General features: G+C 40.7%; 1 protein-coding gene and 3 non-coding genes across 5 annotated transcripts in view; 3 read left to right on the top strand and 1 right to left on the bottom strand.

Moving 5' to 3' along the window:
• The window catches only part of dnah10 (dynein axonemal heavy chain 10), a 55,793-nt gene that overhangs the window by 32,662 nt on the left and 8,131 nt on the right, over positions 1-15,000 (top strand). For both annotated transcript variants that reach the window (XM_027169130.2, XM_027169125.2), the window contains exons 61-78: positions 471-692; positions 1,062-1,209; positions 7,317-7,596; positions 7,872-8,101; positions 8,602-8,875; positions 9,513-9,617; positions 9,711-9,865; positions 9,955-10,109; positions 10,385-10,568; positions 10,670-10,870; positions 11,062-11,271; positions 11,545-11,640; positions 12,067-12,238; positions 12,324-12,455; positions 12,968-13,179; positions 13,278-13,445; positions 13,738-13,918; positions 14,122-14,267. In XM_027169130.2, coding sequence (XP_027024931.2) covers positions 471-692; positions 1,062-1,209; positions 7,317-7,596; positions 7,872-8,101; positions 8,602-8,875; positions 9,513-9,617; positions 9,711-9,865; positions 9,955-10,109; positions 10,385-10,568; positions 10,670-10,870; positions 11,062-11,271; positions 11,545-11,640; positions 12,067-12,238; positions 12,324-12,455; positions 12,968-13,179; positions 13,278-13,445; positions 13,738-13,918; positions 14,122-14,267 — 3,271 coding nt within the window. The remainder of the gene's footprint in view (positions 1-470; positions 693-1,061; positions 1,210-7,316; positions 7,597-7,871; positions 8,102-8,601; positions 8,876-9,512; positions 9,618-9,710; positions 9,866-9,954; positions 10,110-10,384; positions 10,569-10,669; positions 10,871-11,061; positions 11,272-11,544; positions 11,641-12,066; positions 12,239-12,323; positions 12,456-12,967; positions 13,180-13,277; positions 13,446-13,737; positions 13,919-14,121; positions 14,268-15,000) is intronic.
• On the bottom strand, positions 3,306-3,412 carry LOC113657618. The gene has a single exon (XR_003444198.1). It is a non-coding gene; the product is annotated as a U6 spliceosomal RNA (small nuclear RNA).
• Positions 4,399-4,505, top strand: LOC113657666. Its single transcript, XR_003444217.1, has one exon. It is a non-coding gene; the product is annotated as a U6 spliceosomal RNA (small nuclear RNA).
• On the top strand, positions 6,679-6,785 carry LOC113657670. The gene has a single exon (XR_003444218.1). It is a non-coding gene; the product is annotated as a U6 spliceosomal RNA (small nuclear RNA).

Raw genomic sequence — 15,000 nt, 5'->3', positions numbered from 1 at the left:
TCCCCGTGCCTCGGGGGTTTCCTCCGGGTACTCTGGTTTCCTCCCCCGGTCCAAAGACATGCATGGTAGGTTGATTGGCATCTCTGGAAAATTGTCCGTAGTGTGTGTGTGTGTGAGTGAATGAGTGTGTGTGTGTGTGTGCCCTGTGATGGGTTGGCACTCTGTCCAGGGTGTATCCTGCCTCGATGCCCCATGACGCCTGAGATAGGCACAGGCTCCCCGTGACCCAGGAAGTTCGGCTAAGCGGTAGAAAATGAATGAATGAATGATATTACAGCACAATCGGGTTAAATTCTGGATTGTGGTCGATCAGAAGGTGTCGATTAATTTTCTATAACAGCATTTCTGACAGAGATAAAGCTGTATTTTTTGTTTTCCTACATCTTCAGGACAGAGGACAATAAATGTAACTATACACATATAAACAAAATTAACGCTCATTAGTAAATAAAAAAGGTGTTTGCCTGCAGATGGACAGAGGATCTGGAGGAGCTGAAAAAGAGGCGAGTGCGTCTGCTGGGAGATTGTCTGATCTGCGCCGCCTTCCTGAGCTATGAAGGAGCCTTCAGCTGGGACTTCAGAAACACGATGGTGTACGAGGTGTGGCAGAAGGATGTGATGGAGAGAGACATCCCCCTGAGTCAGCCCTTCCGCATCGAGAGCCTGCTCACAGATGAAGTCGAAATCAGCAGGTACGAGATCCCTATCCTAAGTTCAGCAAAAGTTTGCGCATCCTTTACCATCACACCCATTATATGCTTAATGAACAGGGAAAGTTATCCACCGGACGTTGGATTGCATCTGTGTGGATTTGTGTTCATTCAGCTACAAGAGCATTAGTGTGATCTGATTCTGATTTGGGGATTTTGATGAGGCTCCAGTTCATCCCAAATGTATTCAGTGGGGTTAAGACCAGAGTCAGGATAATGCTGATAAATGCACAATACAAGTACTGTATATATGATAAAAAGTGTAAGGTGGTCAATGAGAATATTCACAGTATGATTTTGTGGTTCGGAAACCCCTGGTTCTAAACCTCCTCCATGCTTGTGTGGCTATAGATGGGGGTCAGAAGGTCTCCCTCCCGATGAGCTGTCAGTGCAGAACGGCATCCTGACCACGAGAGCCAGCCGCTTTCCTCTGTGCATCGACCCTCAACAGCAAGCACTCAACTGGATAAAGAAGAAGGAGGAGAAGAACAATCTCAAGGTCTGTTAACGTTCCTACATTTACCCCAGTTAAAGATCTTGCTCATCTGTGGGAATTTAGCACAAGAGTTTTTGGCATTGAAGATGATAAACAGGTATCTTTTGGGGCATTTGGATGTTGGGGCATTAAACTACTACATATGGTATTTTGATGGTCTGGGGTAACGAGGGGAAAGGAGGTATTTGCGAGTGTGTGGGGAGGAGTCAGTTGTGAGTGGAAATTTTTGTTGGCTTGGGGCAATCAGCTGTGAGTGGGGCTTTTGTGGGTATGGGGCAGTTATGCTGTGGGTGAGTGTGTTTCTCAGTGTAGAGCAAATAACTATTCATATATTCAAGCACAAGTTAGCCGGGGTATGTAGCTGGTGGGACAGGTTTGATTAGACGGGTATTTGTGGATGTTTGTGGTGTGGGATGTTTTCAGATATCAGAGCAAGTAGCTCTGAGTATTTGTGGTTATGGAGGAATTGTGTTGTAGTTTTCTCCTTTTCTGTTGGTTACATTAATGCACCACATGCGCTGTATAACAACATATAGTAAGTAAATATAATCAAATTCATTTAAACCTAATTTAATAAAATATTTTATAAATAATTGTCTATTTGCTCCTGACATTTTGTGGCCTTTAACATTCCAGCTAAAATTTTACAGCAAAGTGGAATATAATCTGTTTTAAAATAATCCGCTTTAATATAATCCGCTTTAATATAATCTGTTTTAATATAATCTGTTTTTAATATAATCCGCTTTAATATAATCTGTTTTAATATAATCTGTTTTAATATAATCTGTTTTTAATATAATCCGCTTTAATATAATCCGCTTTAATATAATCTGTTTTAATATAATCTGTTTTAATATAATCCATTTTAATATAATCCGCTTTAATATAATCTGTTTTATTATAATCTGTTTTAATATAATCCATTTTAATATAATCTGTTTTAATATAATCCGCTTTAATATAATCCGCTTTAATATAATCTGTTTTAATATAGTCTGTTTTATTATAATCCATGCACACACAAATTACTCCAGTTTTTAACCCAAGGCTATTTTAACATTTTTCCAGGATATATTCTAGAATGATATAATAAACTAATTTAGTTTTAACATTATAAAGATGATTATTTTTAAGTAAGCTCAGGTCATGTTTATTAGCATTTGTGAATCCTGGAGTTATAATAAATGAATTATTATAAGGATTTGATGTAGTTTGTAGTAAGGAGTCATGGCCTAATGGTTTGACTCCTAACTAATTTGACTCCTAACCCTAAAGTTGTGGGTTTGAGTCTCGGGCCGGCCATGACTGAGGTGCCCTTGGGCAAGGCACCGAACCCCCCAACTGCTCCCGGGCGCCGCAGCATAAATGGCTGCCCACTGCTCCGGGTGTGTGTTCACGCTGTGTGGTTTAAATGCAGAGAACGAATTCTGAGTACGGGTCACCGTACTTAGCCGTATGTCATATCACTTAGGTAGTAGTATAGAGAGAGGACATTATCAGGTTTGGGGTTAATAGAGTTTGAATTATTAGCATTAGGGCTGTTATAGATTATTTTATTCTGTTTGTTGGAGTTAATGTTGCTTTTTAGGGCTGTGTTTCGTTAATTAGGGTTATAGAGTCGTGATTATTAATGTTTCATGCATTTTTAAATAAAATTAAATTTAACTTAGTGATAGTGAACAGTATCAGCTACTTTATACAGTGATCTTGGTTCAATATGGTCTGTATTTGTAATGTAATACAATCCAATGACCTTGTTAACATTTCCTGATGTCCCCGGTGACTTCAGGTGTTTGTCCATCATTAAGGACCGGGTGCAGATGTTATTGGCCCCAACACATTAGCTTGTATTGTCCTCTGTAGCAGAGCTGATGAGACTAGTTTGGAGCTATGAGCGAATTGATATTTGTTTGCAAGTGACATTATTATTTATTTATAATATAAATGTAAATTGTATTTTCCATCACAGTACAAATAAGAAATCTTCAGGCCTTTTAGAAAATTATCTACACTCCAAACCCTAAATGCACTAAAAACCCTAAATAAAGGGTAATTATAGAACGTGTAATAAGCATCTTTAAGGTTATTAAATGCTAAAAATATGGTAACGCTTCACGATTTTGCGTGTCATCCTTGCGCAGGGGCCATGCTAATCTTCTCTGTATCGTTCCAATTTTAGTATATGTGCTGCCGTAGCAAGCACAAACAAGCCACCTGACAGAGCGCTATAAATACTGAGCTTGTGTACAACGTGTCCTGTTCATGGTTAGTGCCAAAACACACCAGGGTCCTTCAGGAGAGCCACAGCGGAATACACACTCACATCATGCAGCTTACACATACAATAACTCCCTAAACTCAATATTATTATATATAAAATAACCAATAAACACTTTCATATTTAAACTTTATTTCATATCGTAGCTCACTGCACAGGTGCATGCTGGGAATATGCAAATTAGCGCAGTTCCTGGTGTTCTGATTGGTTCTCAGTGTGTGACGTATTCAGTTCTTTGCTCTCTCTCTCTCTCTCTCTCTCTCTCTCTCTCTCTCTCTCTCTCTCACACACACACACACACACACACACACACACACACACACACACACACACACACACACACACACACACACCACACACACACCTCCACCTCAGCCTCAGCGTGTGTTTTTTCCGCCATCTTGCTTCACGTCTTTTTTTTCATGAGGGTGTCGTACTGCAGTCTGCCTTTAGAGGGCAGACATGAACATCAACACACTCCTGTACGTTTAAAACACTCAACCCAACCTTCAGAAATTACTTGTAATTAATAAATAATCGGAAACAATTGTAATGTTCTTTTCAGTGAGACTTTAACATAGTGTTGTTTAGTTAAAAACAAAGGACTGATTACGTCACACACCGAGAACCAATCGGAACACCAGGAACTGCGATAATTTGCATATTCCCAGCATGCACCTGTGCAGTGAGCTACGATATGAAATAAAGTTTAAATATGAAAGTGTTTAACGGTAATTTTATATATAATAATATTGAGTTTAGGGAGTTATTGTATGTGTAAGCTGCATGATGTGAGTGTGTATTCCGCTGTGGCTCTCCTGAAGGACCCTGGTGTGTTTTGGCACTAACCATGAACAGGACACGTTGTACACAAGCTCAGTATTTATAGCGCTCTGTCAGGTGACTTGTCTGTGCTTGCTACGGCAGCACATATACTAAAATTGGAACGATACAGAGAAGATTAGCATGGCCCCTGCGCAAGGATGACACGCAAAATCGTGAAGCGTTACCATATTTTTATCTTCATTCCCACTGACACAACAAACTGGTGTTAAACACTAATATTGTACATGGAGTCTATATTTAATATTTAGTGTGTGTTTGCAATTTAACTTTTATATTGTGATGGAAAATACAAGTCAACTTTATCACCCTTACTATAAAAATAGAGCTTTACCCAAATATATATATATATAGTCTTGTCCTGCAGTGTTTACACCAGGTTACACAGCTACACTTTATGTATCTAGGACTAACTGACTGTCTTTAGCTCTGTGTTTGTTGTATGTAGCTTCATGATCCTGCAGAAACGTGTCTCATGTGACTTTGTACTGTAACAGCTATCTATGGTTATAATGATAATAAAACAGGGCTGTCAAGTGTCACGCATTGAGAGCGACAGTTACGCATTTCTGTCTTTTGTTACACTCCCGACACACGTCGTATTTCTCACACAGAAAAACTGACTATTTATCATATATTTACTAAGCCGCAGCACCCAAAATGTATCAGTCCGCACCGCTGTCTCTATGGAATTGGGCAGGAATCAAGCGCATCACCTGGAGTTCTTAGTCGAGCCTGACACTTATCAGCTGATCAAAAAAAGAGGCTACACAAAAGCCAATTAGAAAATAGCACTATTGTATATGGATAAGAATTAACACAACAACCAATGAAAAAAAAAACATTAAAGGTGGGGTCTCAGTTGTTTGAAAGCCAATGCTGACATATAAAATCACAAAAACAAACACGCCCCTAACCCAAATGGGTCCCACCCCTGTATCGATAGCTCCGCCCACACATACATACGTAACCCAGGCGACTAACAGAAAGAAACGTGTCTTTATCATAGCTGAAGGGAAGAACAATACGATTGTAGATAAACAAACAAGCAAAAATGCCACACAAGCATAATGATGTAAAGGACAAAGGCATATATTAGTTCTGTGTAACAAAGCAAAACCAACGTTACTCACCTATCGAGAAGGAAAAAAGCGCCTCGGCGTCTTAAGTAAAGTCGGCCACATATTCACAGGTCGGAGTTTCCCGAGTCGATAACTCCTGAGCTAAACGCTGTTACTACACAAAACACGGTTGTAGCTGCCTCTCTACATTACTACGATAGAAAAGAGGTGTTATTTGTGTAGTAACAGCGTTTAGCTCAGGAGTTATTGACTCGGGAAACTCCGACCTGTGAATATGTGGCCAACTTCCTGCTCCTTCAGTTCTCTCCAGCGCTGGAAAGCTGATCCTATATTAACACGTCCTACTTCTTGTCCTTATCGTAAGTCTTTCTTCGCTTTCTTTCTTTGTTTTTATCCTCCATGTCAATGTTAATACCGCTTTCTGCTAATGTCACACATGCCCACTGAACACTCTCTCCGCCCATATTCACAAGACACGCCCCTTTCTGCTCATTGTTTTGTTTTGGTTGTCATCCCTACTCAGTTTTCTGAAGCATTTCTCAAACAACGGAGACCCCACCTTTAATTAGAAAGGGTATTTTTGATGGTCGGTTTAAACAGAACCTCAACACGAAACAACTTGTCTCTGGATGGGACATTGTCTTCAGTCATGACCCTAAAAATGTCTGGGCTTGAGCTGAACTGTTTTAAATGGGCGCAACATTACAAATGATAAAGGAGTCCAAAATGGAAATTTAACAAATACTTTGTAGTTGGTTAAAAATGTGGTCAGTGATCCTGATGAAACACAGGTTTTTTTGGTCTTTTTTTGGAGGGGGGGCGCCTTTGTAAATGTCAATAAATATTGTGTAATGACAGTAAAGTTGAATCTAATCTAATCTTGCCTGTCGTCAAAACGCGAGAGCCCTGATAAAAGCTTGTTGACTATATAATTGTTCATTATTATCGAGAACAACGGACTGATTACGTCACACACACACAAACCAATCAGAACTCCAGGAACTGCGCTAATTTGCATATTCCCAGCATGCACCTGTGCAGTGAGCTACGATATGAAATAAAGTTTAAATATGAAAGTGTTTAACGGTTATTTTATATATAATAATATTGAGTTTAGGGAGTTATTGTATGTGTAAGCTGCATGATGTGAGTGTGTATTCCGCTGTGGCTCTCCTGAAGGACCCTGGTGTGTTTTGGCACTAACCATGAACAGGACACGTTGTACACAAGCTCAGTATTTATAGCGCTCTGTCAGGTGGCTTGTTTGTGCTTGCTACGGCAGCACATATACTAAAATTGGAACGATACAGAGAAGATTAGCATGGCCCCTGCGCAAGGATGACACGCAAAATCGTGAAGCGTTACCATATTTTTATCTTCATTCCCACTGACACAACAAACTGGTGTTAAACACTAATATTGTACATGGAGTCTATAGTTAACATTTAGTGTGTGTTTGCAATTTAACTTTTATATTGTGATGGCAAATACAAGTCAACTTTATCACCCTTACTATAAAAATAGAGCTTTACCCAAATATATATATATAGTCTTGTCCTGCAGTGTTTACACCAGGTTACACAGCTACACTTTATGTATCTAGGACTAACTGACTGTCTTTAGCTCTGTGTTTGTTGTATGTTATTGTACTGTAACAGCTATATATGGTTTTATATATATAATAAAAGATAATAAAAGCTTCTTGACTATAAAATTGTTCGTTATTTTTTGTTCTAGTTTAAATTAATACTAATTTCTAATAGATATATAAAGAAATACTTTTTAAAAACTTTAATACATAGTTTTTTGTCTAAGCGACAGTCGCTGTATTGTCTTGTAATGATGGTTTATGGCCACTAGATGGCATGTGAAACAATCTACTGCTTTTCTATTTCTATTTGCAGATCTCCTCCTTTAACGATCCAGATTTCCTGAAGCAGTTAGAGATGGCAATCAAATATGGCTTTCCTTTCCTCTTTCAAGACGTGGATGAGTACATCGACCCCGTCATCGACAACGTTTTGGAGAAAAACGTGAAAGGAGCCGAGGGACGGCAGGTCATTGTACTGGGAGACAAGGAGGTCGACTACGACCCCAACTTTAAACTGTACCTCAACACCAAACTGTCAAATCCCAAATACTCCCCTGCGGTGTTTGGCAAAGCCATGGTCATCAACTACACCGGTGAGGAAAACAAAGACTGTGTTGAAGCTCCACCTACACGTGCTTAAGCCTCGCATCACTTCCGAATAGTGATTAAGTCTGTAGTAATGATAAAGGTCTGAATATTACTGTGTGTAATTCCAGTATTAAATGCTCACTACACACACTCCAGTCATGTCTGTCCTGAACACAGCCCAATGAGCTTGTCAATCATCTAATCAGTTATTGCACTCTTTTTTCTGAACCGTGTTCTGACATGATGTGTTCTGACATTGTTAGTGTTTGTGTGTGATCAGTTACGTTAAAAGGTCTGGAGGACCAACTGCTGAGCGTCATTGTGGGCTTTGAGCGGAAAGAACTCGAGGAACAGAGGGAGCGTCTGATCCTGGAGACGAGCGAGAACAAGCGTCTCCTCAAAGACCTGGAGGATTCCCTGCTCCGAGAGCTTGCTACGTCCACAGGCAACATGCTGGACAACGTGGAGCTCGTCCACACCCTCGAGGAAACTAAGACCAAAGCCACTGAGGTACAACGTAATCAAATACATGAACCCTTAAAGTAAAAATTAATACTTAATAGCAAGTGACAAAATAAAATAAAATTACTTTTTTTGTACTTACATGCATGGCATGGAAATATCATTTAAAAGCAGCAAGTGACATCTGAACTAAGATTTTCTAATTTATATGCAAATTAGGATTGAGCTAGTAAAGCAACAGATCTAAACAGTCTGCTCAAATGATTTCTCTGACCGATCAGATAGGGAATCGTGACATAGTCCAGCGTTTCTTCGGTTTCCCACTTTAGCTCCTATCTATGTGGTGTTTATAGTGAAAATCCTGATGATGCTAAAATCAGGCAGGGACTAGCTAAAGGGAACAAAGCAGCTGTGCTTTAGCCCTTCAGTTGGTCCAGCCCTATTAACTCTGTACTCATTTGAAACAGTCATGTCATATAGCTGGAGTTTTCATTCCAGAGTGTTTTCCTTTCCAGCGGTGTACAGATTTCTTTATTTTATCCCGGCAGGTGTTTGAGAAACTGAGGCTGGCTGAACACACATCAGCAGACATTGATACACTGCGTGATGGTTACCGTCCAGCAGCTAAACGTGGTGCCATCCTATTCTTTGTGCTAGCTGAGATGGCTCTGGTGAACAGCATGTACCAGTACTCTCTAGCCTCCTTTCTCGAGGTGTTTGACTTTTCTCTGCGTAAATCTCTGCCTGACTCCATCCTGTCTAAGAGGCTGAAGAACATCATGAACACACTCACACACAACGTCTACAATTACGGCTGCACCGGTAAGGGGGCCCAAGCACCGTATCATATCATTTTCTTTTTGAGGTCCGAAAACATGGAGTCATAGACCAAAGCCTACATGAAATAATATAAACTAAAAATAAGATGTAGTTTATTGTCTTATAATTGATCATCTATCTATAGATCCAGAACTGTTGGCTGGATGTTAGATAGCAATGAAAGAATTAGCCATGACACAAAAGAATTTATTTCAACAATCTCACTTAAACAAATTCATACAATCTCTGGACTCTCTGTAAAAGACAGTTTCAGACCAAGCGTTCAGTTATGTCTTCTGGTCTAGGACAAGATCTGAACATTACCATTTTATTTACCTAGGGTTTTAGAATTCCAGGAACGAAAGTGAATGAAACTCAATTGTTTGAGGTGAGACATGAGGGTGTGTTGTTACATCTTAAAATGTCACAGCCAATCATGGTCCAGTATGCAAATGAAGAATATCACAAGTTTACCATGACATGAGATAGGGGGCGTGTCTAATACGCATATTCATACATATTTATAGAATCCTTAATGCATGGAGTTTGTCGATGTTTTCTTTTATATTATAACAAAAACATTTTACTTTTATCAGAATGTTACAATTATCATAGGTTTAATGTGTTTTTTTATTTACAGGTCTGTTTGAAAGACACAAGCTGCTTTTCTCCTTCAACATGACCATAAAGATCGAGCAGGCGGAGGGTCGCACTCCTCAGGAAGAGCTCGACTTCTTCCTTAAAGGTGACACTCTGACAAAAACATCAGAAATATAACTGCGCTAGAGAGAGGATGCAATCAATAGATCGTTAATAATCTATTCCTTCGTATCATCAGGGAACCTATCGCTGGAGAAGAGTAAGAGGAAGAAGCCATGTGATTGGTTGCCGGAGCAGGGCTGGGAGGATATCGTGCGTTTGAGCGAACTTTTCCAAAACGAGTTTGGCTCACTGATCGGTGACATCGAGAAGAATCCCACAGAATGGATGAATGTATGCTTGATGTTAATCACACACACGGACATGTTTGTCATTGATGCTGGTGATTTGCCAGTTAAAATGTTTCCCTAACTTTGTTTTAGTGGTATGACCTGGACACACCAGAGCAGGCTCCATTCCCCATGAAGTACCAGGAAAGTCTGACCGCTTTCCAGAAACTTCTGCTTCTGCGCTGCTTCAGGGTGGACAGAGTGTATCGCGCTGTCAGCGACTATGTCACCGTCACCATGGGAGAGAAGTAAGAAAGAGGGATCACTCATAAAGTCACGTGTATCCATTAAACAGAGTATTTGTATTTCAGTAGCACTGTTGTGTATCTTAAATGTTCACTTAAATGTTCTTACCTTCCATATTTACTGTTTGATTTACGTCTAAAGCAACGGTGCAAAAAAGCCCCTGATGTAGACTGGCTCCTAAACCGAATCCCAAGGATTCTACAGCCATCTGTGGTCAGGAGTCCAAGTCACATTTTCCTTGATCACCTTGTTTTGTCTTTCTATCCGTTCTTCTCAGGTATGTACAGCCTCCAGTGATCAGTTTCGAGGCGATATTTGAGCAGAGCACCCCGAACTCACCCATCGTCTTTATCCTGAGTCCAGGCTGTGAGCCTGCCAGCGACCTGATGAAGCTGGCCGAGCGCTCCGGTTTTGGGACCAACAGGCTCAAGTTCCTCGCCATGGGACAAGGCCAAGAGAAGGTAACACCCCCCCCCCCCCCACACACACACACACACTAACAGAAATAAATGCTGACTTTAAATGCAATACTCTATATTATGTATCCTCTCCTTGTTCCCAGGTTGCATTGCAGTTGTTGGATACCGCAGTGTCTCGAGGTCATTGGCTGATGCTCCAGAACTGTCATCTGTTAGTGAAGTGGCTGAAGGAGCTGGAGAAATCTCTAGAGAGAATCACCAAACCTCACCCAGACTTCCGTCTGTGGCTCACCACCGATCCCATCAAAGACTTCCCCATCGGCATCCTGCAGAAATCTCTCAAGGTTACTCTCCTTTACGCTGCTATTTAATATTAAAGCAGCCATCACTAATATTTAGCTGATTAACTTTAGCGACCATGCGTCACGACAGCTTGTTCATTATGCATCTAAAACTTCACCCAGATTTTTATATTTCCATAAAGCCTCTTTGTGATGATTTATGTCTATTTATTAATTCAAACGCAACGGTTCAGGTGGTGACAGAACCTCCCAATGGGCTGAAGCTGAATATGAGAGCCACATACTTTAAGATCCCGCTGGAGACGCTGATGTCCTGCCCTCACCCGGCCTTCCGCAGCCTCGTCTACGTTCTGGCCTTCTTCCATGCCGTGGTGCAGGAGAGACGCAAGTATGGCAAGATCGGCTGGAACGTTCCATACGACTTCAACGAGTCTGACTTCCAGGTGAATTCACGAGGCAGAATGTTTAACATTATGTTTAAAGTTTAGTTGATTCTTTTCTGTAAACTAACATATAAATAAAGAATCAGTAATAAATAGTCAGATAATAATAGTAGTAAATTGTAGCAGTAACAGAAGAAAGAAAATTAAGTACATAGTAAAATATACTATATGATTAAAAACTAGATATATTTTTGTTTTTGAAGGAGTTCATTCTTATCCTTATGTTCTTTGTGCATGTGTGTGTGTGTGTGTGTGTGTGTATGTGTGTATCAGGTGTGTCTGGAGATCCTGAGCACCTACCTGACCAAAGCTTACACTCAAGGTGATACCACGATTCCATGGGGCAGTCTCAAATACCTGATCGGAGAGGTGAAGCACGGCAACACTCACAGAACATGACGTCTATAGAATGACATAACAAACTGCAACGTGTGTGTGTTATTACTGTGTTCATGTGTGTACATCCCTGCATGGATGTACACACATGAACACAGTAAAATGGTCTCCTCCTTTTCCTTGTCTATTAATGATCTCTTTTAAGCGCCACGCATTTTCCCCAAACGCTCGTTTCTTTGTCTATTTATTCTGTTTGCATTGTCATGCTTAAAAAGGGATCAGAAGGAACTTCACAAGATGTAAACTACATAAGCATTAAATCATTTTTAGTTTAATTCCTACCCGATAAAAAACACCTCACGTCGGGTGAATCTGCAAACATTAAAAGTCTTTAAAATACATTTTCTGATATAAATTTAATTTCTGATGTCTGAACAAATCGTTCTGGCGTCGATTCAGGTGATGTACGGAGGCAGAGCGATAGACAGCTTCGACCGCAGGATCCTCACGGTTTACATGGACGAATATCTGGGAGATTTCATCTTCGACACACTCCACCCTTTCCATTTCTTCAGCAACAAAGATGTGGATTACAAAATCCCGCCGGACGGACACAAGGACGTCTATGTCGGTCCGTAGAAGACGACTACGCGATTGTTGTGCTGTACCGATGTTATATTTTAAACTGATTTTCAAAACTGTTTTGTGATTTACAGCTGAAATCGAGTCACTCCCTCTTGCCAACACTCCGGAGGTGTTTGGGCTTCACCCTAATGCTGAGATCGGCTACTACACTCAGGCTGCTCGGGACATGTGGACAAACCTCATAGAGCTACAGCCACAAACCGGTACATACTGTACCTCTACGCTCTAACTGTAACGACGTGCCGGTGTGATAACTATCACAATTCTCACAAAAGACCTACAAAAAACTCCTCATTTTCATATTGTTTCTTTTTCTGAGTTTACGTTAGACTTCATTTACACAACGTTGCGCTTCACGAAGGAAAAATGGCTTCACTTTTTTTTTTAGAGAGGATTTAATTTTTAGACTTACCAAGAAAAAAAAACGACATGTAGGATTTTAGTTGCTTTAAACAGGCAAAATGCATTATGGGAACAGTATTTATTTACCCTTGTAAATGACAATACATAGCTGTCCAAATAGCTGTCTTATTTTTTGTGAAGTAATTCATATCATAACCGTTTGGTGTAGTTTGATGCTTTAATTAATCAAATGAATTCAGTACTTGGTTTTTGAGATCTTAGGAAAAGAGGGAGTGGATGTGTCCTGAGAAAGTGTGTGTGTGTGTGTGTGTGTGTGTGTGTGTGTGTGTGTGTGTGTGTGTGTCTGGTACAGGTGATACTGGTGGTGGAATCAGCAGAGATGAGTACATCGGGCAGGTGGCTCGGGACATCCAGAACAAGCTGCCTATGCCGTTCGACCTGGACGTGATCCGGAAAAGGTTTGGCCTGGATGTGTCACCTACCACTGTGGTGCTGCTTCAAGAGCTGGAGCGTTTCAACAGGCTCATCGTACGCATGAGCCGCTCACTGGCCGAACTGCAGAGGGTGAGAAAAAGAAAGAGAGAGAGAGAGAGAGAGAGAGAGAGAGAGAGAGAGAGATATCACCAAGATGGACATTAAACGTCTGAATCTGTGTCTTTTAGGCTCTAGCTGGTGAGGTCGGGATGAGCAGTGAGCTGGACGAAGTTGCCCGAGCTCTGTTCAATGGTCAGATCCCGTCTATCTGGAGGAAACTGGCCCCAGACACCCTGAAATCTCTGGGCAACTGGATGATCCACTTCAAGAGACGCTACGATCAGTACATCACATGGGTACAACACAAACCTCATGACAATCTCAGAGATTAAAAATAATCTTTAGTTTTAAATGGAGTCTGGCACAAAAAGGTATATTTATACAGTTTGGGACGGTGTGAAGAATGTGTGTAGAATGTGTGTAATGTGGTGTGTAAAATGTGTATAGTGTGGTGTGTAAAATGTGTGTAATAGGATCTCAGAGAGATGCTGCAGTGACAAATAGTAAAATAAACTGGATACAAATCAGAATAATGATTTATGTTAAATAACTCTCTGTTTGGTGTGTGTGTGTGTGTGTGATGTGCAGGTGGATAATGGTGAACCCATGGTGATGTGGTTGTCAGGGTTACATATCCCCGAGTCGTACCTGACGGCGCTGGTTCAAGCCACGTGCAGGACGAACGGCTGGCCGCTGGATCGCTCGACTCTGTACACACACGTCACCCAGTACGGCAGTGAGGAGGAGGTGCAGGAGAAACCAGATCAGGGTGAACACACACACACACACACACATTCTATCTCTCACACTCTCACACACTCACTTTTGCATACGACTGTATAATAAACATACAGATGTATAAGATGCTCAGAAGATTAAACACAGTTAAACAGCAGCACATACATCTGTGTGTGTGTGTGTGTGTGTGTGTGTGTGTGTGTGTGTGTGTGTGTGTGTGTGTGTGTGTGTTAGGTTGTTATGTATCGGGTCTGTATCTGGAGGGAGCGGACTGGGATGTGAATCAGGGCTGTCTGGTGCGCAGCAAACCCAAAATGCTGGTGGTGCAGCTTCCCATCCTCAAGGTGATCCCCATCGAGTCTCAGCGTCTTAAACTGCAGGTGAAACACCATATAAACACACACACACACACACACACACACACACACACACACACACACACACACACACACACACACACACACACACACACACACGAGAAACATCTGGTACACATGAGACAGACCACAATAATAAACAAGCTTAAAAATATTGCTAACATTTCTGTGCCAAGAATTAAGTTATGTAACCTTTATGGAAGGAGTCTCCAGTTCCAGTGTTTTCTAACAATTAAAGATAAAGCTGTAACTTTACAGTTTATGTTTTCCAACAATCAAGAAAGACTGGTGAAGGAAGCGCTGTTTATTTATTTATGCCAAAATATGATGTTACCATGACAACCACGTGTAAACATCAGCTTAATTTGCAAGCATTGGGCTTAGGAAAGAAAGTAGGAAAAAAAAACACTGAGATGTTCGTCTAACTGCGATGAGTGATGAGTGAAATACATACAGGGTTAAAGATTTTAAAATAAGTTTGTATGTTAATATTATTTAAATAGATGTGTATAATGTAGAATCTAACTCCCCTGTGTTTCCTGTTGATATTGTGAGCAGCCATGTCGTTCATGTCACTTCCTGATCTCTGGGTGGAGGATTCGATCACACGGTTTGAACTATGAGTGAAAAGTGTTGACATTTTCATTGATAATCTTTTTCAGAGCAGCATTGTTGAACTTCAATTGTGACATCATTAATTGAGCTCATACATAAGCTCCACCCCAAATAGGCATTA

The sequence above is a fragment of the Tachysurus fulvidraco genome, chromosome 9 (assembly GCF_022655615.1).
Source record: "Tachysurus fulvidraco isolate hzauxx_2018 chromosome 9, HZAU_PFXX_2.0, whole genome shotgun sequence".
Classification (NCBI taxonomy): Eukaryota; Metazoa; Chordata; class Actinopteri; order Siluriformes; family Bagridae; genus Tachysurus; species Tachysurus fulvidraco.
Note: the sequence above shows the minus strand (reverse complement) of the source record. Positions and strands in the feature narration are given on the sequence as shown.